General features: G+C 43.3%; 2 protein-coding genes and 3 non-coding genes across 5 annotated transcripts in view; 3 read left to right on the forward strand and 2 right to left on the reverse strand.

Annotated features, from left to right (window-relative positions):
• st6gal1 (ST6 beta-galactosamide alpha-2,6-sialyltranferase 1) overlaps nucleotides 1–3986 on the reverse strand; it is a 39719-nt gene extending 35733 nt beyond the window's left edge. Inside the window, exons 1-2 of the mRNA XM_063203161.1 lie at nucleotides 3414–3986; nucleotides 3167–3233 (exon numbers count right to left, since the gene is read on the reverse strand). Coding sequence (XP_063059231.1) covers nucleotides 3167–3178 — 12 coding nt within the window. The 5' untranslated portion in view covers nucleotides 3179–3233; nucleotides 3414–3986. The remainder of the gene's footprint in view (nucleotides 1–3166; nucleotides 3234–3413) is intronic.
• Nucleotides 3987–5607: 1621 nt separating this feature from the next.
• trnav-uac (transfer RNA valine (anticodon UAC)) lies at nucleotides 5608–5680 on the forward strand. Its single transcript has one exon. It is a non-coding gene; the product is annotated as a tRNA-Val (tRNA).
• A 389-nt stretch (nucleotides 5681–6069) lies between these two features.
• Nucleotides 6070–6141, reverse strand: trnaa-cgc (transfer RNA alanine (anticodon CGC)). Its single transcript has one exon. It is a non-coding gene; the product is annotated as a tRNA-Ala (tRNA).
• A 6488-nt stretch (nucleotides 6142–12629) lies between these two features.
• Nucleotides 12630–12711, forward strand: trnas-uga (transfer RNA serine (anticodon UGA)). The gene has a single exon. It is a non-coding gene; the product is annotated as a tRNA-Ser (tRNA).
• Nucleotides 12712–15164: 2453 nt separating this feature from the next.
• The window catches only part of rap1gap2b (RAP1 GTPase activating protein 2b), a 110659-nt gene continuing 101245 nt past the window's right edge, over nucleotides 15165–24578 (forward strand). Inside the window, exon 1 of the mRNA XM_063203165.1 lies at nucleotides 15165–15337. Coding sequence (XP_063059235.1) covers nucleotides 15294–15337 — 44 coding nt within the window. The 5' untranslated portion in view covers nucleotides 15165–15293. The remainder of the gene's footprint in view (nucleotides 15338–24578) is intronic.

Consider the following 24578-nt stretch of genomic DNA (forward strand, 5'->3'; position numbering starts at 1 on the left):
CAGACAGTCGTAGTACCACACAGTGCTGCTTGGGTCTGTGGAACGCACTTCACTAACACAGGTATAGTCAGAGACAGTTAGAACTAAGAGAATCTTTGGTATAGTGCTCTAGCAGAGGCAGCTAGCCCTAGTATCCAGACAAGTCATTCCATACCCTTTTTTCTTTTTCATCCTCACAAGTCACTCCCCCTTTAACACCTGTCTAACCTTGGCCTACTGTCTGTCTGGACTTGCCTGACAAGACAAGACATAGACCAATAACTACACTGTCAATGTGCACCTAGCGCTGCTATTGAGGAGATAAGATTGTGCACATCCCTGCACAAGGTGCGGGACAAAGTCAATTTCAGTTTTGTTTTTCAGTGAGCGATCCACAAAATTGAGATTCTTTTCTTTGTTTGGGCTTTATTCCATGGTAGAATAAAATTTCATCCACTTGAAAAATCAAATATGGAAACAAGCGTTACAAGATTCCTCTTTCAGGTTACGATGCTTGAAACGCTTGCGGGATCCCCCAGGTACTTTGAGAGTGTCAATCTGGCCATACATTAGTCTGATTATCTAATGTCTAGACCAGGGTGGGCAATTATTTCAGCTCGAGGGCCGCATTGGGTTTAGAATATTGACCGAAGGGCTGGATGCCACAGACAATTTGCCCGTGTCAATAATAAAACAGTGTACGATGACGTAACTTGGCAACAATGATATTAGATGAAGCCTATGTCTTTGGTTAATCTTAAATTCACAAGACTCCTGTGATAGGTAGCATTTTAAGAACGTGGAGTAACCGTTTGAATTTGGATTTAAAAGTTGTCTTTCTTGTAAAGGCTCTGGGGGCCACATGAAATGGCTCAGGGGATGCATGTGGCCCCCAGGCCTGAGTTTGCCCACGTCTGGTCTACACTAATGTCTGAGCTGCCCTAGCCCCAAGCCAGACTCTTGACATGATGTGTGTGTGTGTACTCTAAAAAAACCTGACCAACCCTTCTTTGCATCTGCACTTGTTGTTCTGTATATTTCCTGTGCACTTTGTATCTGCTAGTGATGTTGGCTATAATTATGTCCTTGTTTGTAAGTCGCTTTGGTTATAAAGTGTCTGCCAAATGCAATGTAATGTAATGTAATTATCATCAAAGAATTTCTTTTATTCACCACACAATTTAGATATACGTAACTGGTTATATGATACATGATCAATGAGGCTGCTGATACCTGTTACGCCTGTCGTAATAGCACCTGGAACTCCAACCTTTTCATCTTCTACATGCAGTCTACTGTATATTGATAATGCCGTAGCATAGAGTCACATTTACAAACAAAGGATGACTTTTGAATGGACAACTCTCTAGTAAGGGAGGGGATGGGGGTTGGGGAGAAATGATGAGGCAAAGGGAAAGGATTGATGATGAGCGCTTGATGGCTCTGCACACAGGGCAATTTCAAAGCAAACCAGGTAGGGCAATTGAGGATGGACCATTCGTCATGAAGATGCAGCAGAAAGTTTCATACTGTCACAATTAAGTTACCTAGTGGGCTGAACACTTTCCACTTCTTTAAATAGTTTGAAAACATAACGTCTGGATTATTGACAGCCTAATTACTTAATCCTTTATAAACATTTATATGATATTGGATGGTTAGAATTCATCTTGGTTCTGTTTACAGTATTACTATCTGCCAGATGTCAGTACGAAGGTTCAAGGTTCAATAAGGTTCAATATGATATCGATCCACCTTTTGCAGCTATTTCAGCTTCAACATTGATGAGGTTACACACTGATATTGGTCGAGAAGGCCTGGCTCTCAGTCTCCGCTCTAATTGATCACAAAGTTTTTCTTTTGGGTTTAGGTTAGGACTCAGGTTAGGCCGGTCAAGTTCATCCTTACTCTGTCATCCATGGCTTTAAGGACCTTGCTTTGTGAACTGGTGCACTGTCATATTGGAAGAGGAAGGTGCACACGCCAAACTGGTCCCACAATGTTGGGAGCATGGAATTGCCCAATATGCTTTGATATCCTGATGCTTAAGGCTTTTTGGTGGTGACTTTTTTGGCCACACTGTATGTATGTTGTTTGAGACCATTTTCTGCCATACTCATATACAGCACATACACACTGCAGTATGCATACTGAGCAGGTTCTACCAACAGGCAGACAAGGCATTTGCCTATAACTGTAGGGCCTCAGTACAATATGCCCTCCCTCTATAGGGGCCCCCAACAGTCAGCCCTGCCACGGTAAATACAATGTTTGCCCCAGGAAATATTTAAGAAGGTCCCAGGTCTATATCTCGCCTATGGGCCCCCAAACGGGTAGAGTCACTGTTTCATACAGTCAAGACATAGACCACATGTATGCATATTTTCTGTGTAATATAGGCAGACACAAATAAGTTAACATTGACAGGCCTACTTGTCTCTTTCCATTCACCGTTGTATGCCTACACAGAACAGATTATTTCAGCAATTTTCCACACATTAATGCTACTAAGAATGACATGCTCATAATCGGATGATGACTATTTAGTGCTATAATGGTGTTTGTTACAGTGAAATTGCGTTATGGCATTTAATAGGATTGCTTGATATATTATGGTTCACTACACATAATGTCTGGTGTTTTGATGTGATAGCTCATAGTGATGGGTTTTTCAGTCTTGCATACCCTCACAGCAACTAGAGAAATCAATAGGCCTATATAAAAACCTGTGTAGTTTTCTACCACTCACTGTTTCAATAATGACATAGACTACATTTATTAGAAATATTCAGTGACAAAACACCAAAATAAAACCTTAAAGGTACGTTTCAATAACATGCTCAATAATGGTAGGCTAGGCTACATAAAGTTTCATTACATTAATTCATTAAGTGCATAGGCCTACTGTTGTGTCTCTGCTACTATTCCATTGTTACCCATGCACATCAAATTGTATGGTTTTTTTTTTGTTTTGTTTTTTTGCATTATTATGTGTTAGGTTGACTCGATGTGTTTCCCTCCCAATAGCAGGAAAAACACGTCAAATGTACATTTTTACTATGATACTATTTCTGGATATTTCCAGGACGTCTGGCTCCTGTAAGGTAGGCAGTGCATAATGACCAGTGTTTCTAATAATACCGTAATCAAAACCTGAGTAAAGTGGAAGAGGTAAATCGACACTTACCTTATAACCCATGATCAAGTCGCGTGCACTCTAATCAGCAAACTCCATTCCAGTGCACGAGAATATCCTTCAGAATAAACAGAGATTTCACTGTAAATGCTGATGTGTGTAAGCCTGTGGTTGAATTAAAATAGGCTAAGTGATAAGAAATAATACGCTTTAATGAATACTTCAGATAGATAGATAGATAGATAGATGAATAGAGGTGGATAGCCTAGAACATGTAGGATAAGAAAACTCATCTTACCTGAAGAATCCTTAAGCTGTTGTTTAAGCGTGGTTAAATAATAACATGCCAAAAAGCCGCCATGTTTATTTATCCTTCTGGAGTCGTGATTTAACTGATAGATTCATTCACATTTATGGTTGATTCATATCCCTCTCGCGCTCGCCTCTCAGGGACGTCGGTGAAAACGAAGAGACTGCGTCAAAATGCAACGCTATGTGCATCTATGGGCAGCTGTCTGCCAGCTGTAGTCTTGCGGGTGCAGCATTGCTGTATCCCCTGCTCGCAGCTGTCCTCGTCATCGATGCAGACAACAATGCAATCTAAATGTATGAACGCGTGGATGTGTTCGTTATTCCTGGCTCAGTGGGGTCCGATCTCAGAATAAAGCGCACTCGCGCGCACCAAAGGACAACAGAAGGCTGGTGTGCAGTTTGGATTAACCATGAAAGGGCGCCCTCTGTGTTCACTAAAGGACATTTTTTTATCCGCAGAATGTTGTCAGACACTAAAAACCTCAAAGAGTTCCAAACGAAACCAATTGGAGGCTACTAGGAAGGCCGTTTAGCATACAACAGTGTCCAACTTCTCACCAAAAACATACATTCCATGAAATTTAAAATACGCATAGCAATAGGCCTATTTAATATCAATATCAAAATGAATAGCCTATTAAAATATTTAATATCAATAAATATCTATCACTCAAACTACATGGGCCTATGCAGTCATAATTTTCATCTCCATTGTCTTCTTTGATGTTGACGGTTGAATGGCCTTAGTAGAAACAGCTCTAGTCTCTACAACAATGCATCTATCCCATGCCTAATTCACACAGAATTTCCTTACCCCGCCCCCTGTCGAAACATTTGCTAAATCTATTTCAGCATAGCCCACTTCTGCTTTTTGTGGCATGGACATAACCTGCAACAATGAAGGCATGTTTCCTTACAGATCATAACATGATTAGTTGGTGTACAATAGGCCAACATTTTTTTTAAAGATATTTTTTTGGTCTTTTTGACCTCATTTATATCAGGACAGTGAAGGTGGTGACAGGAGGCGAGTGGAGAGAGAGAGACGGGGAATCAAACCGGTTGGCCACGGCAGGGACAGGGCCAAAGTTTCTACTACCTACTTCATGCAATAGCCGACTGCTGTGGTATTGTCATGCTCATAAGGTTGCACTGTGATTTCATCTTCTGAAGCAACTGAACAGTTGACCTATTGTACATTGTAAAATGTACACTTTGAACCTTCAACGAACTCATCACAGAAAGATGATGATACTTAGAAGTACACTTTGAACCTTCAACGAGCCCATCACAGAAAGATGATGATGATGCTTATGCTATTCCACTGACAGGGTATTATATGGTATAATACTCTGTCAATGTGATATTGGTTTACACAAATTCCAAGAAATTGAAATGCTATGTGCACCTTATGTACTACAAAACTGTATTAACCACACATATTGTATATATAGTACAACAGGCAATACAATACCTTGTGGATTCCATTGAATAGAGATAGTGAATTGAACCCGTCAGTTGGGTCATGGTAAAGTTTGGGAAGCCGGCTATTAGGAATCTGGGTAAGTAAGTTAATTGGTCTCCATAGTAAGTTCCTTTAAGAAAGTCACAAAGTCAACGATGAACATATTTCAAAATGCAAAATGCATTTAACCATTTCTAGTTTCTTGCTTTTGGTTTTGTAAGGTATATAGTCCTAAAGCTACTCCCCAGAAACCAAAACCATGCCACGCAGTGTCAGGCCAAGCTTCTAATTGAAAGGAAGTAAGGATACCAGTATATAGATTTACTGATATTGCAAGCTAATATGAAAAGACAATATTATTTGTTAAAGATGTAATTTTCTATATATATAAAAATGTTTCATAAAAAAGGAGGCATGAGGCTATAGGCTCATAAAAGAGCTTAGACCACAAGGTCCATTGTTTTGTTTAATTTAATGCAATATATCGAACTAAGCAGCAGAGGGCACTAAAAGGTAGGCTATCATTAGTGCTGTTGGGAGGGCACAACTGTCCTCCCACTAACCAAACACTAACCTCTCACAAGTGTCCTCCCACTAACCAAAAACATCACGACTAGAACTGGCCTGTAAATCCCAGACATTGAATAATACAGTAACTAAGAGTCCTTTAAAATGGTATGTATAAATTGCCTACTTCCTAATGAAGTGGGCACATGGTTCCATAGTGTAGCGGTTATCACGTCTGCTTTACACGCAGAAGGTCCTGGGTTCGAGCCCCAGTGGAACCAGAAATCTTTTTGAGACATTTCACCACATCACAATAAACAAACTCTGGGATAGTTATGTACGATCACAAACTGCTTAAGCCAGAGACAAAGCAAACGGGAACCAAGACATTTGTGAATAGCCTACCACAAATAGAAAATTTCCTCATGAAGACAAAAAATAGTCTTTTGTTGATGCTTTAGACTTTCTTTATTAGACATCACTCATTTGGCTATTTAGAAGTCGACCTTTACACTATTTAGATTAGAAGTTGTTGGTCTGTTGGTTGTTGTTACGCGACAATGTAAACCCAAGTGTAAATGTCCTACCTCAGCGGGCACTGTTGGTCAGATAACCAACACCAACAACATCTCCAAGTTGCACCCATGCGCACGACGCGCGTCAAAACTTGTGGAGATGCCGGGGATTGAACCCGGGACCTCATACATGCGAAGCACGCGCTCTACCACTGAGCTACATCCCCACGTCACGCCACGTGCGACACCGGCGCAAGTTTTAAATGATTTGTGTACCACAGTCTGATAAACCAATTTTCAAGTTAATGAGAAACAGCGAATTGCAGCAGTCCTGTAATTACTGTAAAATAGGAAGCGCGCGCCAATTCGCTTCCCATTAGTGCATTCCAAGGCGGCATATGTCAGCCTGATTTGATTCTGATATATTTCCAGTTAGGCATAGCAGTTCCCAAACGTGTCTCCATGCGCACCCCCTTGTACATTTCAATGTGGTTCGTGCACCCCCATACAGTAGCCTACTAAGCGAATGTTGCACAGGCGCACATTATGCAGTCATTTTTGGTGAATCTTCATTTCAAAAAGACCTTCTATTTTTTCTGCCGTCATCACAATGGAACTTGTTTGACATGTGTAGGAGATATATTACACTTCAGACGGACATTCTTCCTTCTTTCTTCCCTGCTTCCTTTCATTTACATTTGTTAACTTTGTGAAGCACATTGATTTGCACCTGTGTATGAAATGCGCTATATAAATAAACCAAACAATGAAAAACAACTTAATGTTCATTAATGCTGCTGCATGACACAAGTCTCAGCCATTGCTCTAATTCTTCTCGCGCACCCCCTTGTGGCAGGCCGCGCACCCCAGTTTGGGAAACCCAGTAGGCCATTGCTTACATTAGAACTATTGTACAATCAATGGGGTAGGCAGCATATACCCTATCCAGACTGGGGTGCCCGCACCAACTTTGATGTCGTGTAATTCCTTAACAAGTGACAACGACACTTGGTGACTTTTCCTAGAATTTAGTTGGCTACAGTAGGCAGGCCCAGGAATGCCAAAAAAGCCCAGTCTGAATAGGGATAAACTGTCTAGTTCAGCGACTCACACACCGGCCAGCAGCACAGTCGATGTTGGCCCTCCTGTCCAAGCACTCTACCCTAGTCTAGTAGCCGAACAGCCAGTCGTTGCATTGGTAACAGTAAAACTGCAGTTGTAGGCTACATCGCTTTTATGCAATTAGGCATTGTGTTTCCGAGTCCAAACCACTGCACTGACTCCTTCGTACAACTGCCTTCCCTACCGCAGTGTTGTTCGGAGTAAATACTGCCGTTTTCGTGTAGTTAGTTAGTACAACACCTTTTTTCCCCCAAGGGTGCCACAGTAGGCCTAATTTGCAGTTGCGTGAATGAATGCCTGAATGAATGTGTGTAGGCCTACACAAACTTCACCTCGACGCCCTGATGTTCACTACTCGACTCCCGCCTACATCATTTTCCTCATTAGGATAACGTGCATGTAGGAGAACTAGTCATAGTAAAAAGTAGAAGTCAAGTTGTATCCAACATACGTAAACAGGACGTGGTTATGAATTGTGCCTACCGTTTGAAACAATAGCAACGTCAAAAACTTACCCATGTGCCGATTTGAATTAACCCATACCATCTCCAATATCTGAAACAGTATCTTTCAACGTTACAAGTAGCGCACAGCTCTCTGGGGAAGAAACATTGCTCGGAGAGGCAAGTACCTCTCGCTGCGACCCGCGGGAAGGCGTGGCCATGACATCAGTCCCCGCCCATCAGTCACAGGTGCATTCTGGGATTGTATGCATTTTGATCGCGCAACACATAGAGGTCTGTGGCTAAACTTCTTTCTCTGACTACATTCATTCGTTATCAAGCCCGCACGCACATCCAAGAGAAGGGCAGTATCATAGGTATTTTGATCGCTAAAACCACTCTGAAATCACAGCTGATATCACATTTTTGTGCTTTTATTAAGCACTTGTTAAAGCATCACACAACTTTGCACGCATTTAACGTATGACTAGTTTTAATAAAAGGAAACTTAATCCAGTATGACATTTTAGGCTATGTCAGCATTTGTAAAGAAATTTAAAATTATGGTTAGCTACCAATGGCATATTTTCTTCCCCATCACAAACATCTTTTACACCATTAGGCCTACCCAATTAATTGTTACAAAAATATTTTAAAGGCGCAGTCTGTTATATTCTTAGTAATTCATTTCAATAATTTATGCTTTCCTTTTACAAAGGTTCCCTTTTTCACTTACCACCACCATCAAATTCTTCGGTTCATTATGACTAGGAAAAAATGCACTTTCAATACACGAAAAGATGGATCTTCCCCACGTCTGCCAATTCGACTTTCCAGATAGACTAGTGATGTAAATTTATGATAGTGTATAATAAATAATGTATGTAGGCTACATTTATGATGCAAAGATGCCTATCTTTATCTGCAAATCTTACTGTAGGCCATACTATTAATTTATTAGTTATATTAGTCTATTACATAGCAGTGTTCAAGATCAAATAAATATTCAAGATGAAATTTGGCAATAGGCAGCACAATTTCAATGAGCCGCGATGTAACTATATCAAACTACATATCTGTTGTAACTATAAACTTGATATTTCGTTTAATTGTCCAAAAGGAATACTGTAAGTTTGCAAAATAATGGAACATGGAATGGAAGCACACTAAAACAGTCCTGAGACAAAATGTTCTTTGTGACCATTTCACTCATAGCAGCACAGATTTGCAGCAAAATGAAACACTGCACTATACAAGTCCAGTGAGATGTAGTTTTTGAAACAGCCCCCATATACAAAAAAGCAATATATATCAAGTAATAATATAGTACAAGTGCTACTGCTAGTACAACACTACACAATCTACGGCAAATCAGGTTAGTATTTACAATAGGCTGTGTCATCAATACAAAACTAGGATGGGTTACACGTATACAGGAATAAGAAGATGAATTACAGACAGAGCCATGTGGCACAGAGTCCAGACCAATAGTAATTCACAGTTCAATCCGCATAGACTACTAAAGCTTTGTTGTACAGTCCAGAGGCCGGGCTTTAAGTATTCAGTCATATAAGTGGCAGTGCAGTAGAGGTAGACAAGGAGCTGTGATTAGCAATAAAGGTGCAAGAGTGGGTCATATAACATTTGTGTACAAAATAGTTACACAGTCCAATTCCACAGTCAATAAAAGTGCATTTTTCATGGATTTGTGGGAGGGGGAATAGGGAGAAGCTCCACTTCTACCATGAAAGACTCGATAGACCAAATTAAAGTTTAAGATATTTATTGAGACACTGAAGTATGCAGTAGTGATTCTCTTTGGCGTAGGCCCCCGCCTGCTTTGAATAATTCAGATGAAGAGGGCGCATATCCTGCCGATGGGTAAGGCGGGGGGGGCGCTACCCCCTACCCCCCCAGGACGGGGACCAAATGGTGACGGTGGCTGGAGGTGGTGGTTCTCACAATCCTTGTGGTGGCAAGGCGTCAAAAGCAGGGACACCTCGCAGAGCCTCCTCATGGGACGAGGACCGGCCAGCGATGGAGGCTGAAGTGGAGGCGGTGGGGGCGTCGGCACCTGCGCACTCTAGTCAGTGGAAGAGCAGAGATAGACAGAGGGTTTTTATAAATGAGCGGGCAGGCTTCCTATTGGCTGTAGGCAAATGAATGAGAATGCAAGGGAGAGGTGTGCCTAAGAACAAGAAACAGTGATTGGTTGGTTAATGCAAGAGAATAATTGAGCTGAATACCGTCTCATCCGGCTCATACCGGCTTGAACTTGAGCTTGAGCTCATCCTCCTGGCAGAACTTAACGCCTTACAGCTTACACGTCCTCCTCTGCTATACAGATCCTGAAGTGAGGCTCTTCATTCGTTTGTAATAAATAGACAGTCAAAGGACAAGAGAAATTTACTACAAATACGTATCAAATATATTATACACATGTACCACCTGTACAAAAAAGCAAAGAATTAATAGCAGCCAAACAAAATCACACACACAAAAAATGAATAGCAGCCGAACAAAATAAGTTTTTGGACTGTGGTCAGCTTTATGCTTTTCCAGTCTTTTCTTTTCGTTGATATGGGTGTCAACTGTGCAAGAGTATTTTGTAATGAAATTAAAAGGGAAATCGAAGCCAATATATCATACTAACTCTCATATAAACGGTTTGCTACATCACATTAACAGAGGGTAATGTTTTTGTTTTTCCGGCCCATCACAACTCCAATGACACTTCTGTTTCTTAAGTGCCATATAATTTTCCCCCTAGACTAGTACATACAGAAGTCTTGAAAATAGTCACAGTTGTCTTTACTGTATATCTGGTCTCATACTGCCACCTGTTGGTTAAACCATGTAGCTGTCTTACCCAAACAGGCACAATATCCTGCAGGGCATAAAAGACAGACAATAAAAATGAGAGCAACAAAAATAGAACATGAGGAGTAGTCTGCACAACCATGTATTGAACATTCTCCTATGCCTTAGTGGTTAGGGAGGTGGTCTTAAGATCAGAGGGTTGTTCAAATACCCCCCTTACACCTCTATCCGTAACGCAGTGCCCTTAAGTAAGGACACACCTAACCCCACATTGCTTCACTGAAAATCATTTGAAATACAGCCATTAATGTCACAAAATGTACCTCACCAAAATTAGCACATCCCATGTTAAAATCCCATAGCATGCTTGATTTAACAGTTCTGCAACAGTCCGATAACTCCGGTAGCAGATTTGTTTATCTTGGTGTTGTGGGTAAATGTTTAAAACATTAATGGCTGTATTTTATTTTTTTTTGAGTGAGCAACAAATTAAAGCAGATGTACAAGTTGTATACAGGTTGCTATTCATTGTGTCAAAGTGAAATTTCAAAGTGAAACATTGTCCACTGAAAAGATATTCTTACAAATCTGCAGAAATGTGAGGGGTACACTCACTTCTGTGACATGTTGTGTTTTCATGATTTGGGCGATCAGAATAAAGTATTTCCCACACACATCTCTTCCCTGATGCATTCATATTAATATGTCAAGTTATTGTCTACTTTGCATCAATGCAAACGTAATGACAGTCAAATCATGACATTTCTACACTGCAAGCTACCAGTCAGACTAATATTGTTCATATTGTAACTGATGAGCAATGCAACTACACATTAAACCTAAATACTAATATTGCGAGAAAAGCAATGTTAACCTTGTGTGATTAGGTTAATGGAGAGAAATTCAAGGTCCCTTCTCTGGAGTTTTCCGTCATCCAGGCCCTTGGGTCCATCTGTTGTAAGAAACCTGGTAGGATGTAGAGGGGGAAAAAAACGAAAAACAAATCCATTTCAAAAATGTGCACAGAATTGGTCTATTGTACAGTACTCGTCCACTTTCATCTTTTCTACCTTTTATGAAAGAAGCATACAAAACAATCCATATCCACTTTGACACTAGGCACACAACTAACTATAGCCAGTCATGTTCTTTGAATTGTTCAGTTATTTTATGATATCAGTTTATCTGAAACAAAAACAAATGGGAGGGCATTCTTGCCTCTCTTCCTTGCCATCTGCTAGTCTGTGCAAGCTACTACACCAAACGCATGGCTATTCTAGTCAGGAGGTCTACAGTGCAAGTCAAAATAGCCCTTCCCAACTCTATAACAACAGCCAAACATGTTTTTAATAAGGAGGATAGAGCTCAGTGGAAGTTCTGGCATGGTTACTAATTCTGTCTGACTGCGTTGGCTACTAGTAGCGCCCTCTGAGCTCACGTGAGCTATGTGTCTCAGATGGTGCGCCTGTTCTCTTTTGGCACTATCTTTCAGTGCGCAATTAATACGCCATATGCACTGAACAATAAACAATGAAGTGCAGAAGTGCACCATTTGAGAACCAGCAATGGTCACGTCGTATTCACCTTGCTGCATCCCTTGTTTACGAGTGGATCTGCACCACATGGTTGCTAAGTGGCTAAATGATTGCCACTCAGTTATCCTTAGCGCCAGCGAAGTAACTAACTTCCCATATATTTGACAAATTTGTAATATATAGTTTGATGTTGCCAAATGAGAGAAATACAACACAAATGACACGAAGTACATCATTATTAATCAGAAATACCGGTATTGAACGTGGCCTGCGTCTGGCTAAATTTAGCAATGTGCAGTTAAATTAGGTAGGAGCCATCATTGTTGTCCCTGAAAATAACTGTAACGTAACGCTCACCTTTAGTCATTTTCCTCATGAAACAAAACGTGAAGATTGGTATCCTCGGAGTGGCATGTTTTCTCTTCACTTTCACTCCCCATCATCCGATTTTGGCGGAATTTCACCCACGGGATTATTTCTATGACCGTTTCTGGCACACAGACCTGTGTTCTGGCATCAATCGGGCTAAGCAATCCCAGAATGCACCTGTGCCTGATGGGCGGGGACTGATGTCATAGCCACGCCTTCCCGCGGGCCGCAGCGAGACACTACTCGGAGAGTGACTGGAACCACCCCTGCACGCGACCACCAGAGGGCCAAACATGCACATGCCATGCGACGAACACGCGCATCATTGCAACATTTCCCGTGATTGTCAACAGCAAAAATCACTCTGCATGGAGCTCGCATCCACCGGACCATTCTTGTAGGTAGGCTATTATCTGAAGGGGAGGAGCTGCGATGGCCGAGTGGTTAAGGCGTTGGACTTGAAATCCAATGGGGTCTCCCCGCGCAGGTTCGAACCCTGCTCGCAGCGAATGAAAATGCTTTTAGGAGTGAAAGGTACCACCCACTGATGTAGATACCACCCCTTGTCAGGTCCATGTGTCCACTAAAACTGTCCCAACTAATAGAACCCAGAGCTCTACACATCAATTAGTGAATCAAATAACGGTAGCCTACTACTGTGGCCAACCTCAAGGAAGCACGAATGCCACGGAAAAGCGCTGGGAGGCTGTGTGGAGGCCATCACAGACTGCTGTCCATGTTATCTGACACAGTTCATCGACTCTAAAAATGGTAGGTAAATAATTGGCGGTAAATGCTGTGTACATTGAAGGGGAGAAACATCTGTGTAGCGTTTATCATGCACAAGGCTAGGCTAGGTAGGTACCCCAATGCAAAGCCTCCCTGGGTTAAATAGCCTAGTATTAAGGAGTTTTTATGTAGTGTCATACACACTGGTCAATATGTGTCACAGAGAACGACATTAGGAGAAGCAATTAAGATATTAATTATTTATTCCCGCACACAGCCAGTTACAAAACACCTTGGTTTGGGCTTGATATTCTTGTTGCTTTACCGTTTTACTCCAGCTGATGGCGGTATTGTCCAACTATATCAACACCAAGCCTTCCCATTTTATTTCCCAGCCATGTGTGCCAGAGCAATATGACAGTGTTGCACTTTAATGTTGCACAGACAGACAGACAGACAGACAGACAGACAGATAGATAGATAGATAGATAGATAGATAGATAGATAGATAGATAGATAGATAGATAGATAGATAGATAGATAGATAGATAGATAGATAGATAGATAGATAGATAGATTCTACAGCACAGTTAACAGCTTTACAGTGTGATAGAAACCAACTGCATGATAAAAAAAGAGCTCATTCTGGCTGAAGAAGCAAAACCACAAAACAGACATATTTGAAGACCATGTACTTGGTAGAAGAATCCTGTCTGGTGGGGATCTTGTGAAGGTTTATCAAAGACCATCTGGAACCATTGGAACTGAACAGCTGTTAAGCACACACATGGACCCATTCTAGCATGTCTGTCTGACTGCATGCGAACCCCATGCTTGTGCTTTATGTTTTCCATCTGTGCTTGGATGTGCATCCATGATTGTGCTTTATGTGTAGTCATGCTTGTGCTTAATGGTGGTGCTTGGGGATACTTGGCTACTGTATATCAGCAGCCGCAGTAGCAGCACTCATTATGGTCCAACCCCATCTCCGTTAGCCATCACTATAGCCTGATGTCCAACAGAAATGCAGTGGGCACGTCACTGCCAATCTGCACTCTATTTTTGGGGAAAAAAACATACTGTGAGTAGAAGATAGGAAGGCTGTTTTTCCCCCACGAGACGTTGGGGAAAGACAGATCAGAGACGGAAAGCAAACTGCACACAGCCACACCTCCTCCTCCCACACCCCTCCTCTCTTCCTCCCATTCTCTCTCTCCCCCTCTCTCTCCCCCCCTTTCTCCCTCTCTCTCCTACTCACTTGTACACACACTGCCACGCTCTCTAGCTCTCTCACACTCTCACGCTGTGTTGCCGACTCATGTCTCTCTCTCTCTATCCCTCTCTTCTCTCGCTCTGTTTCTCTTCTCTCGCTCACAGTCGGAGTGCCACCCAGTGAGAGTGGAACACTGTCTTTTTTTCTCTCTATCGCTCTGCCGAAGAGAGAGTGGATGAGACTGGGCAGGTGCGAGACCCACAAACTGCCAGAAGCAGAGGAAAGAAAGAGGGAGTGAAAAAGCAGATAAGAGAGAGAGGCGTGAAAAAAAGAAGAAAGGAAGGGTCCAAGAGGGAAGAGAGCCGGGTATGCAGTAGATGCGACTCCCAAACAAAGAGTGACAGAGAGAGAGAGAGAGAGAGATAGAGAAAGATAACCAGCGGTGCCAACCGAAACCCTGTACCAGCGCTGCCACAGAGAACAACAGACAGAGCAGAGAAAGAGAAGAGGAGAGAAGAAGACGAAGAAGAAGAAGAAAAGAGGAAGACTGATACCCAGAGAGAAATATAGGAGTAGTGATAGAAACAGAGAGAGAAAGAGGTGGTCGAGAAAGCGAGAGCGCAAAGGGGAGAGAGAGGAGGAGAGTGTGAGAGAGAGAGAAAGAGAAAGAGAGTGAGTGAAGGGAGGAGAGAAAGGGTAGAGCGAGGAAGAGAGAGAGAAGGGGTAGTGCGTGCGAGAGAGAAAGAGAAAGACAGAGAGAGAAGGGGTAGCGAGAGAGAGAGAGAGAGAGAGAGAGAGAGAGAGAGAGAAGCTGAAGGAAGGGAAGTGAGTGGCCAAAGGGAACGCCGGCTGAAGTGCATGTGGGCAGACCAAACAGCAAGAGAGAGAGAAACACACACACACACACAGGGTCCAGCCCAGCCAGTGGAGTGCAGCGCAGCACAGGAGTGCAGGAGCCAAGAAGCCTTTCAGACGCCAGCCAACCAACTAGCCAGCCAGCCAGCCAGCCAGTCAACCAGCCAACTAGCCCACCACGTGAACAAGCAGAGCCAGCAGTGGGGAGACAGCCAGCCGTGGGAAGCACACATAGGAGTGAGGAGTCAGGGAACCAGGAGCAAGGAGGAGGCGCAGGAGGAAAAGGAGGAACCATGCTGAGAAGAAAGAGGAGCGTGTCCTTCGGAGGATTTGGATGGTAGGTTTTACACTAGGCCTGCTGCTGGCAGGAGACGCTGTCAGGCTTTGTTGGTGCGTGTGTGTGTGTGTGTGTGTGTGTGTGTGTGTGTGTGTGTGTGTGTGTGTGTGTGTGTGTGTGTGTGTGTGTGTGTGTGTGTGAGAGAGAGAGAGAGAGAGAGAGAGAGAGAGAAACTGTTACTCTTTTTGGACATGGTCTGAAAAACATGATTTGTTCCTTTGCGCTATTGTCTTTGTTATATCTCTTTACAAGCTGACGGTCACAACATGTCTGTCTGAGTGTGTGTGTGTGTGTGTGTGTGTGTGTGTGTGTGTGTGTGTGTGTGTTTGAGAGAGAGAAACTGGTACTCTATTTGGAGATGGGCAGAAAAAGCATGATTTGTTCCTGCTTTGCGCTTTTATCTTTGTTATATCTTTTTAGCTGACTGTCACAGCGTGTCTTGAGAGAGAGAGAAAGAGTGTATTTGTGTGTTTGTCTGAGTGTGTGTGTATATGTGTGCGTGCATGTGTGTGTGTACAATGTGTGTTTGTATTTGTTTGTGTACGTGTGTGCATGTTTGTGTGTCCCATTCAGAACATGTTTATATTTTTAAGATCTGAATTTGAATGATTCCAAGTGTTTTGCATAAAAGAACAGGTCGTGGTTTGTTTGTTTCGTTCCCTGGTGGGTGCCATGTTTGTGTTTTGGATCGTCAGTCTGGCTGTAGCTACACACAGGACCAGCTAGGGACAGAACAGACGAAGTGCTATCAAGAAATTTGCATTTTACCTCAGGGAGTTTCATCCAGTATATGTTCTCATCAGTATTCATATGCTCCACTAAGAAAATCTCCCTCACTCCTTCACCTTGCATGGAGGATACATGGGACGCAGGCATGGCAAGTGTTTGCTGCATGCAAAGCAAGTGATGATACAATCTTTTTAAAATATATATATATTTGAGCTTTTAATGCCTTTATTTCTGACAGGGCAGTGGAGGACAGACAGGAAATGAGTAGGGACAGAGAGACGGGGAGGGATCTGCAAATGAGCCTGGCCAGAATCGAACCCAGGTCGCTGGCATAGTGACCCAGTGCCCTACTGTTAGGCTATGGCAGGGCCGTGGTGATAGAATCTTAACCCCTTTACCCGGAGCCTGTGTTATAAATGAAGAGCTCTTTTCCAAAACGCTATATCCACCATTTTTGACTTTTTGCATTTTAATATTGGAATTGACTGTTAAGATGTCCTATCATCTACTGTATGTGTGAATTCTTGCCATTCAAATATTTTGAGAACATACTTTAAAACCTCTATAAAAATGCATTTTGCAATGCATTTCAATGGAATGCCCAATACAAAAATGTAAATTTCCCAACATTCTATAAAATGGATATATCTCATTTTGGAAAAGAGCTCTTCAAATGTACGCTCACCAAAATTGTAATGACCAAGTCTTCATCTGTTACTTAAGGTCCTCTGTAATGTCCTAGTAATGTTGTCAGGATGTAGTTGAGTCTTTTCAGCAATGAGTGAACGCAAAGAGGCTACTTACGTCAGATAAGTCTGGCAGGGATTTGATGTTTTTCTGTGCATGACTGTGCAAAACACATTTTTTTATACAGCATCTCTGGATTTGTTGCTGGGCGTTTCAGCAAGAAAAGTTGCACACAATGATGCACCAAAATGTTCTTGAAGGCACTGAGGTGACCACACTTTGGCTCACTTTGTTGACATGTAATTACAACATTGTATGATTAAACCTTATAGGGTTACACTTTAGTTCAACCCCTTACCACAGAGCTTCTGTTATAACCTTATCGTCAACACAATTGTAATGATCAAGTCTTAATATGTTACTCAAGTCTCTCTCTAATGTCATAGCAATGTTGTTATGATGTAGTTGAGTGTTTTCAGTGAAGAGTGAATAGGCCTGTCAACAGGCCAATCTGCAGTAAGAGGCTATGGCTTCTACTAGCGGTACATTCATTAGGTACCATGTAACAACAAACAGCATGTAACATCCTGCACTGTATCGCAGGGTTGGGCTTAGGTACAGAAGTTGCAGTGTAACTAACTACATATCGGTATGTAATATTACATGATAATTCAGATACACGAAAAAGAAGCCTTAATATGAAAGTGTTACTCAATGTTGCATTAGAAGATATGCATGTGCACACAGTACATGTACATCCATCTAAATATAATGTACAAAAAAATATGAGTTTGATACAGTGACAGCTACATCGTATGTGTTATAGATAAGCCATCTCTTATCATGTAGGCTATAACACACATTATGTGTGTGTTTAACCCATTTTAGCCTGATGACACGTATATTTTGTTTGACCTTTGGTGCCTAGAGCGACATATAGCTGCATTCAGGCTCTTGAGATTTTAGCATTTTTTATAAAAATGTGGGTATGTTACAGCTGAATGAACACATTCTAATGCCAGATGAGGGTCTTAGGGGTTAAATACATCTTATTTCATGTTTTTATGTGCATCATAGGCTAAGATATGTAGGTTTTTATAGGCTGAGGGCAACTCTCCCAACAATGGTTTAGGCATTCAGCAGCCATGTTTTGCGGGTGCTTTAGGCATCAATGGGTTAAGTTATGGTTTATCTATAACACACATTATGTGTGTTATACGTACATGATAAACTACCACACACTTTACATGTGCAGTGTTATTTCAGTACTCTGTGATCAAGTGCAATCTAGAAGAGGTTAAAGCCACTCTAGTGCTGATAAAACACTGAGGTTTCCTTTTTCATGTGCACACGTGTGTGAACAAAGCCGGAGCTCTCAGCTAGCACTCATCACATTTCCCATCATCACCCCATCACACCCAGTCTCTGTAGTGTGTGTGTGTGCAGTACTGTGTGTGTGTGTGTGTGTGTGTGTGTGTGTGTGTGTGTGTGTGTGTGTGTGTGTGTGTGTGTGTGTGTGTGTGTGCGTGTGCGTGTGCGCAGTGCACTGGACAGAGGGGCTGAGCACAACGGAGAAAGAACAAAGCCACCCAGCCCAGCACACTGCTCTACTGCACAGCAAGAAAAAAGCATGCAGTGTTACAGTAATGCCACACTTTAGGGTAGTGGTTCTCAAACGGTTTCCATCATTCCCCCCTTCGGAGGGTCTGAATGCTTCCGAGCCGAGCCCCCCCCCCCCAACAGCAGTAGGCCTACTCGCGCAAACTGATTTTGCGATCGCTGCGCAGAATCAAAGGAAAGGTGACTGGTGGAGATTAAACAAAGAGGGACTGCAGTCGAATGCAGATGTGTGTTCATTTCCTATGCTATTCAAATTCATGACAATTAGTAATATAATGTTGGTGAGGGCTTTACACTTATTGACTTATTGGCGAGACAGGAAATCATTTCCTTGGGGAAAAAAACAAAACAAAATCAGATGTCACACGCCCCCCCTGAGATGTCTCCGTGCCCCCCCAGGGGGGCTTACGCCCCACTTTGAGAAATACTGCTTTAGAGAGTACACTGGGGCCAAATGCAGTCTAGAAGATGAGAGAGAGAAAGACAAAGAGACAGACAAACGGACAGACAGACAGACAGACTTAAGAGATTTTAGAGTGAACGAGAGAGAACAGAAAAACAGACTGAGTGAGGACAGGCAGACAGACAGAGAGAGATAGATTCAGAGTGAAAGAGAGAGTGAAAGAGAGAGAGTGAGGATATGAAATCAGATTGAGTGTTGAATTAAGATTTAATGTTGTTTTTTTTGCTGTGTGTCTTCTATACGTTCTGTGATGTTTAGACCTAAATGACTCTTCCTGAGGCCAATTACATACAGTTGAACATGTACATCTTCCAGCCTGTAAGTCAGTGATTCAGTTATCTGTGTATATGTCCTATATACGGTATACTTTATGTGCAACTTTAACATTTCCGACTTTCCACCCACAAATGGGTCTTTCTCAGGCGAATGCCATAGGACACTGTCAGTCACACTGCGCCCATCCAGAATTTCATGAGATTTTTGCAGTGTGTTACTTCAGCAGCTGTAAGAGTGGGCCCAACACACACACACACACACACACACACACACACACACACACACACACACACACACACACACACACACACACACACACACACACACACACACACACACACACACACACACACACACAAACACACACATACACACACATACACACACACACACACACACACTGCTCCATATAGCTCTCAAGCCCCGCTGACAGTTTTAATACCGTTGCATAATTCACGAGTGTGCCAGAGTAGATATGTGGTGGTGGGTCTGAGCTGAGGAGGAAAGCCGCATGAGGAAGGCTCTGCTCCTGCCATGGAGGGTGGGTGAGGCTGTGCTAAGGCTGTAAGGCTGTTTTAAGGCTGCTGCTAGGCTCCCAGGCTCTCAGGATGGGAGGCTGGGCTAAGCTCTGCTCTGCTCTGCTCTGCTCCACTCTGCCGCCCTGCCTTTGACTTTGCATCTGTCTCTGTTTCTCTATTTCTCTCTCTCTCTTTTTTGCTCAGAATCTCTCTCTCTCTCTCTCTCTTTCTCTTGCTCGGAATCTCTCTCTCTTTCTCTTTCTCTATCTCTCTTTATATCTCTCTCTTGCTCAGAATCTGTCTCTCTTTCTCTATCTCTCTTTATATCTCTCTCTTGCTCAGAATCTGTCTCTCTTTCTTTCTCTTTCTCTTTCTCTCTCTCTCTCTCTCTCTCTCTCTCTCTCTCTCTCTCTCTCTCTCTCTCTCTCTCTCTCTCTCTCTCTCTCTCTCTCTCTCTCCACTACCCTCCACCACTGCCTCCTTCTGCCAGCCCAGGATCTGATCCCTGTGCCTGTTCCACCCCTCCTCCTCCTCTGTGTAGACTGTATCAGTATCGTATACATCCAGGCCAGCTCCTCAAAAAGTATAGCATGGACTTCAGTGTCCTCATTCTGACCCCGTTAGTTAGCTAGCCAAACCCGCCTACCTAGCGGCCAATAATATACATGGGTTCACCGTGTTTATAAACACGGTGTTGTGAGGCGGGGCAAGACACTGGCAGCCAACCACGTGAGTTAATTTTTTGACCGACAGCGGTTTCCAACAATCAGAGGTTGAGTTGTGCGCAGCTAGAGTCGCGCAGCCAGGAGAAAACAAAAATGTAGAACCCATGTATTATTGTTGGGCCAGTTGGTTTAGCCCTGGACCCCGTTTCTCGAAAGCATCGTTGCTAACCTGTTAGCAGCTTACTAGGTTTCCGATGGGAAATTGCATTGCAACCAAGTAAGTTGCTAGCAACGATGTTGTCGAGAAACGCACCCCTGGTCCTTGTAATATTTCCACAGCAGGCAGCAGCCCGAGACCACCAATCTTAATGCAAGTTCTCCCTCCCTTCTGCTTTAATCTTTGGATCGAGCTTTAACAGGATGGTGGAGACAGCAGAGTGGTTATTGTTAACAATACGGCGCTTTATGTCTGTGTAAGTGTTTTTCATTTGCTGTGTGTTATGCTGTAGCTATACAGTATGTCCAAGACAAATTTCCCTCGGGAAAAATAAAAAAGAATCTTGAATCATGAATCGTTTGATTCGTCATAACATTGGCCAGGGCAGTGCAGACCGCTGAGCTAATTTGAAGCATAACTACAACGATCTGGTTCCCCCACCGCCCCCTCAGCTTTCTAAATTGAGCAATTCCAGACTAATTAGTCTGGGTCACCAGGCTAATTTAAGAGGGCAGGTGCTATGAAATTACATTAATAGCCTTCAAAGGGCCCCCTGTCAGTGTCAGTGCCCTTTGCATCGTCCTTACTTTGCCAACCCCACATCACCATCCCTATCATGAGTCATAGCCTGACTGACCTTCCATCTCTCCTCTTTTTCCCTCCATCCCTTCTTTAAGAGTAATGTCAATGCACTCGGACCACCCCTTGATTCCATGTAGCTAGCCACTCGCTATTCTCAAGTGGTCAGTCGCGATCCTGCATCATTTCTCGGAAGCACGCGAGAGAGAGAGAGACAGCGAGAGGGCAAGAGATGAACAATAAAGAGAGAAAGATGAAGGGGGTGGTGGAGAGGAAAGACGTAGATGGATGAGGAGTTTGGGAAAAAGCAGGAAGATAAAGAAGGAAATGAAGAGAGAAAGAGAAAAAGAGAAATACGTACTTCAAAAATCAATTACCTTGTTATCCGTGACATTTGTGTCTACAGATGCTTGATGGAGCGACATTAACTCATTCTAATGGCAGAACTCTGCAGTGGTTGAGGCCACTTGAGGCCACTCTCTATCTCTCTCTCTGTCTCTCTCTGTCTCTCTGTCTCTCTCTGTCTCTCTCTCTCTCTCTCTCTCTCTCTCTCTCTCTCCCTCTCTGCCTTGGATGCATGCACGCACCTGTCAAGTGGCCATGAAGGATTCATGAAAGTTTGCCTGTGTGGGTTTTCTTATTTTAGCTGTGTAATGTGGGACGGACTTCCGCCCAGCCGGTTCTGGTGTCGTGTCGTGAATCACGCCTCGCCTCTTCTCCCGTCCCCTGACATTTTAGAACTTTGTGGTGTCACGTCACGCTCAATCTGGTGCGGCGATCCAGCATGCAGTAAATCGTGTGTGCGTGTGTGTGTGAGTGTGGGCTTGTTTGTTTGTTTGTGTGTGTGTGTGTGTGTGTGTGTGTGTGTGTGTGTGTGTGTGTGTGTGTGCGCGTACATGCATGCATGCGTGCGTGTGTGCGTGTGCGTGTGCATGTGTGTGGGATATATTTCTGTGTACCTAGGAAAGTGAGAAAACATGTAGCAGATTACATAAGTGAGTGTGTGTGTTATATCTGTGTTATATCTGTCTTGTAACTCTGTGTGTGTGTGTGTGTGTGTGTGTGTGTGTGTGTGGGTGTGGGTGTGTGTGTGTGTGTGTGTGTGTGTGTGTGTGTGTGGTGTGTGTGTGTGTGTGTGTTAGAGCATGGCAACCCGACCGAAGCCCGACGGGCCTGGTCGGAACCCGACGGGCCGGGCCGGACTCGGACAACAAAAATAGAATATCTGTCGGACTCGGGTCGGGCTCGGGCTTGAAGCAAACAGACATTGTGAAAATTGTAAGCAACCAGAGGAAACGTTTCAGTTCATGCAAACGGCAGTTTTGTGATTAAAAAATAAGTAATTGAATATGCATAAATGAAAATGTTGGTAGGCTACTGTGCCAGTGATTATTATTGGCTGTATGCACGCGCCAGTTACCAGTGGCAACATTTGGACGCCCACTCCGAGTCAGCCGAGCAGGGATGCCGAGTGAACTTGCTTGCCAAATCAACAGTTGTCAGTGAACGCATGGTCTTTTGCTGTAGGCCTGTAGGCCATGCCTTCGAGGCTGTCTTGAATGTTGGACATAAAATGACGAAGTTTGTCACTGCATTGTTCGCCAAGGATTACATTTCCAGCATGGGGCTAGCAAGGACCATAATATGGATAACTAAGAAGACACACACGCTACGTGGAGTGTAAGGTAGGGGCTGAGAGGTTTCCTGTTACTATTTTGTCCGCTGTGACATGTCATGTCCTTCACGTACAGTAGGTTCTTAATTGGTGTCACTTTTACTGTAGGCTACAGTTGTAACTATGTGCGTGCAACCTTTCCTGGTTTTATATTGACCGCATGGACATCAGGGGAAATGGCAGTCTCTTGGAGGGCCAAACAGGCTACTGTTCTTCGGGGTTAGCTTATAGCCCTGTTACTCATTCTGCAGCTCGCGAGACGCCTGACTTGGCGGCTCGCAAGGTTATAGAAAAAATATTATAGCCCAACACAATCAACAGACCTGCATTTAAAATCTGCCATGCCTACATACATATTCAATGAACACGTAGCACAGTCATCTGCATCACGCCAAGTAGGCAAGGCTATGGGCACGTCTACATCAAGATCTCTTTTTTTCCATCTGGCTGACCCGGCACCCCATGCGTCGTTGTTTATTTAGCCTACTGACAAATTTGACTCGGGCAAGCAGCGAGCCACATTTCCCCTCAGAAGTGAGCCGCGAAAATCAATCCCAGATCTTATTTGAAAATGCATTGGCTGTCATTTTTATGGACGTTTGTTCACATTTTCATTGGTGGCGTTTTGCATTGTTTTAAGAATAGACGGCTTTACATTCTAAATGGCTGGGGTCGTCTATCAGCAGAGAAAAGAGCGCCGAAACTTAACCTAATTCGGCAAACATCCTTCACAACAACGCCACCACACTCAATGGCGGAGACCAATAAATTATCTTGTCCACATCAAACAAGTAGGCCTAATTCCATCATACATTGTGAATGATGCGTGCACGCGCCTGGTGTAACTCTCTCGCGCAGATTGCATTGTTGGTGACCACATCGCAAATCGCTGTTCATTTTCGCGCCTGGTGTAACTCTCTCGCGCAGATTGCTTGGTGACCACCTCCCAAATCGCTGTTCATTTTCAGTTTAACCTGGCGCTGTCAAACGGGCAATGAAGGCAAGCAGAGCGCGAATAAAGCACGCGGAGTCCCGTTGGAATGCTGCAGCAAGTTGGAAACTTAAACTTTCTCTCTATCTCGCTTTCTCTCTCTCTCCGCACGGCATTGATTGACAGCTGATATAACTCAGTGCTGTCGGCGATGTCGCATTTTTATAAATAATAAGTTAACAAGACCATCAGGCAACCATCCTTCACAAGCTCAATAACTCGTACATAGAAACATAAGCTGCGCTGTCACGTGTGTGTGTGTGTGTGTGTGTGTGTGTGTGTGTGTGTGTGTGTGTGTGTGTTTATACTTACTATGCGTGTGTAACTAAATTAGGCTACTGCAAATTGCCTCATCCTAACGTCTTTGCCTATCCTGGCTATTTATCACGTGCTATTTTGAGTATGGAGGAGCCCACATAGAAAATCTTGCTTGCGCACATGTTCTGTTGTTATTACAGTGGTCTCGGGCTTCGGACGGGTTTGGACACAAACATTTTAATTAGTCTCGGGCTCGGGTCGGTGTCGATCACTTTTCTGTCGGCTGAGGGCCGGGCTCGAACAGAAAAAAACGGCCCGAGCCACACTCTAGTGTGGGTGTGTGTGTGTGTGTGTGTGGAAATGTGCATGCTATATATAAATCCAGCACCCAAAATCCTGTTCCAAGCACACCAGCTTGGAAACACTATCACTTCATATTGTGGTTGTTTTCTGGACTGATGGGTAAAAAAAACTTTGAAAGGACGTATCACAATACTGCCTCCTTGTATCGCGATACAGTATCGTGACTCTGTGTATCGCGGGTTCTCGGTTCGATACAGTAT

This window comes from Engraulis encrasicolus, chromosome 7 (genome assembly GCF_034702125.1).
Source record: "Engraulis encrasicolus isolate BLACKSEA-1 chromosome 7, IST_EnEncr_1.0, whole genome shotgun sequence".
Taxonomy (NCBI): Eukaryota; Metazoa; Chordata; class Actinopteri; order Clupeiformes; family Engraulidae; genus Engraulis; species Engraulis encrasicolus.